This window comes from Triticum urartu, chromosome 4A, assembly GCF_056163025.1.
Source record: "Triticum urartu cultivar PI428250 chromosome 4A, HENAU_Tu73, whole genome shotgun sequence".
NCBI classification, from domain to species: domain Eukaryota; kingdom Viridiplantae; phylum Streptophyta; class Magnoliopsida; order Poales; family Poaceae; genus Triticum; species Triticum urartu.
In genome coordinates, this window is record NC_141876.1 from 208,019,479 (window position 1) to 208,021,429 (window position 1,951).

The 1,951-nt window shown below is 44.6% G+C and overlaps 1 protein-coding gene across 1 annotated transcript; it reads right to left on the minus strand.

Moving 5' to 3' along the window:
- Positions 1-528: 528 nt before the first annotated feature.
- LOC147975391 (uncharacterized) lies at positions 529-1,281 on the minus strand. The gene is made up of 2 exons (XM_087520397.1): positions 1,263-1,281; positions 529-1,178 (listed from the first exon to the last, which is right to left on the minus strand). Exons 1-2 carry the CDS (start codon positions 1,279-1,281, stop codon positions 529-531), a joined length of 669 nt encoding a protein of 222 aa, XP_087376523.1.
- Between the last annotated feature and the right edge of the window lie 670 nt (positions 1,282-1,951).

Genomic DNA, 1,951 nt, shown 5'->3' on the forward strand with positions numbered 1-1,951 from the left:
TTATTAACTCGGCCTGGCTTTTGACTATAAGTCGCCAGTTTGAGATAAGATAATATCCGGTGTTTATTAACCCGGCCCGGCTTTGTTTATAAACCGGCAATCTCTGATAATTACCAGTGCTCAAATTTTGGGTTATCACCCTCACCGCACTGGCTTGGTAAACCAACAGTGTGATCAAATATCACAGGTATGACATATTTTCAATTGTATATGGTTATTATTCAGTACAACCTTGGTTATAAAGTGTGATAGTTTCCTCTGGTTTATATCGGGCATTATAACCCGTCCAGCGGTAAACCGCCAGGACACTTTTTACCTATTGTATGCAGGAACAAGCCAGGATTGCTAATATCATAAAGCATACATGGCATATCTTAACATGGCGGATGAACAGTGTCATGAACAGCAAAATATGCACGATGGCATAGCAGAATAGGAGTTTAAATCTAGCCTATTACAAGGCGCTTGGTGCCCAAAAGATAATTGTTCTTAAGTCTTGCAGAAAGCAGATGATAAACCGGCCCCGGTTCATGAATCTTGGTCTGGCTGGCTTGAAGGTTGCGATTCATCCCTTGTCGTTTCGTCTTCCTCCTCCACCGTCTGGAAGTTGGGTTTGGACCAGTCAAAGCCACGCAAGGCGACGAATTCAACTTCGTCGTCAATCAGATCAGACGGGTCAATATCAGGGGCGAAAGTGTGCTTACAAATCGGCGGAATTAAATCCATCACTTTATACGAAGGAGTCTGCATCTTCTGATTATCTGCATCATAAGCCGGCTGGTACTTGGTGAGGTTGGTCTCTTCAGCGATGATTGTTGCATGTGGACGAATCTCTTTGACACAGACGGCAAAGTCTTGCTGGTCAAAAGAGGTTCCATCTTCCTTCAGACTAGGATACCCACTCGCTACATCTGCCGGGTCAAGTTCGGGTACCCATGCTTTGGCACGACTTAAGGCTATTACAGCTCCGGCTCTAGCACAAGACCATTTGATTTCTTGAAATCTGGTGGGTAAGATGGACAGCTTCTTCAAGACATCACTTAACAGATTTGGTCCTTGATTCGTTGGGGAGATAGTAGCGAGAGTTCGCTGAGCTCCAGTGTATAATTGCTCAACAAGAGTATAAACCACCTTGAGCTTCACTAGTGTGTCTTGGCTAAGGTTGCTGCTCCTGGGACCTGAAAAAGTCCAAAGATTGGCTAAGTGGCGGCTAACATTATGACGAGAAATATTCACTTTGGATAAATAGCAAGGTGACTTACCGAAGATAGCAGAAACCATCTGAGACACACGGTTTTTTAAACCGGTGAGTTCAATGGTAACTTCCTCAAGAGCCGCCTCCGCCTTCTCAGCACGTTGTATCAGGGTAGTCTTTTCCTTAGCCCAAGCCTCTTTATCTATAGTAAAGCTGGTCTTCAATTTTTCTGCTTCAGACACACTAAACTGGAATTTGGATTCAGCCTTCCGGGTCTCAGTTTCCTGAGCCGCCAGCTGGGTCTTGGCCTCGTTCAGTTGAGTTTCCAATCTAGTGGTAGCAGTCTGCAGGCAGCACAGATTTATCAAACATATTTCAAGGCGGATTAAAATAGTTAAGTCCCAAGTACTTTGAAAGCGAAACCACTTGGCACGTGGGGGCTAATGTCTTTCAACGCAATTTTTTCAACGGAAACGGCTTTTCTAAAGTCCCAAGTGCTTTGCAAGCAACAACACTTGGCACTTGGGGGCTAATGCATATTGCTTGTCTCTTCCTAAAGATGAGCTGGTTGAGCTGTCAACTGTCTCAGCCGACTCATGAGGGCTATACAGTTCTGTTCTGTTCTTTTACAGTGATCAATAGGACCGACTCATTCATACTGATTAAACCGGCCCTTGGGGACTACAGATGCAAAGTTATGCTACTATCAGCATCTGGTTTAGTTTTAAACCGGACTTGGAGGGAGTCTAGGACAGA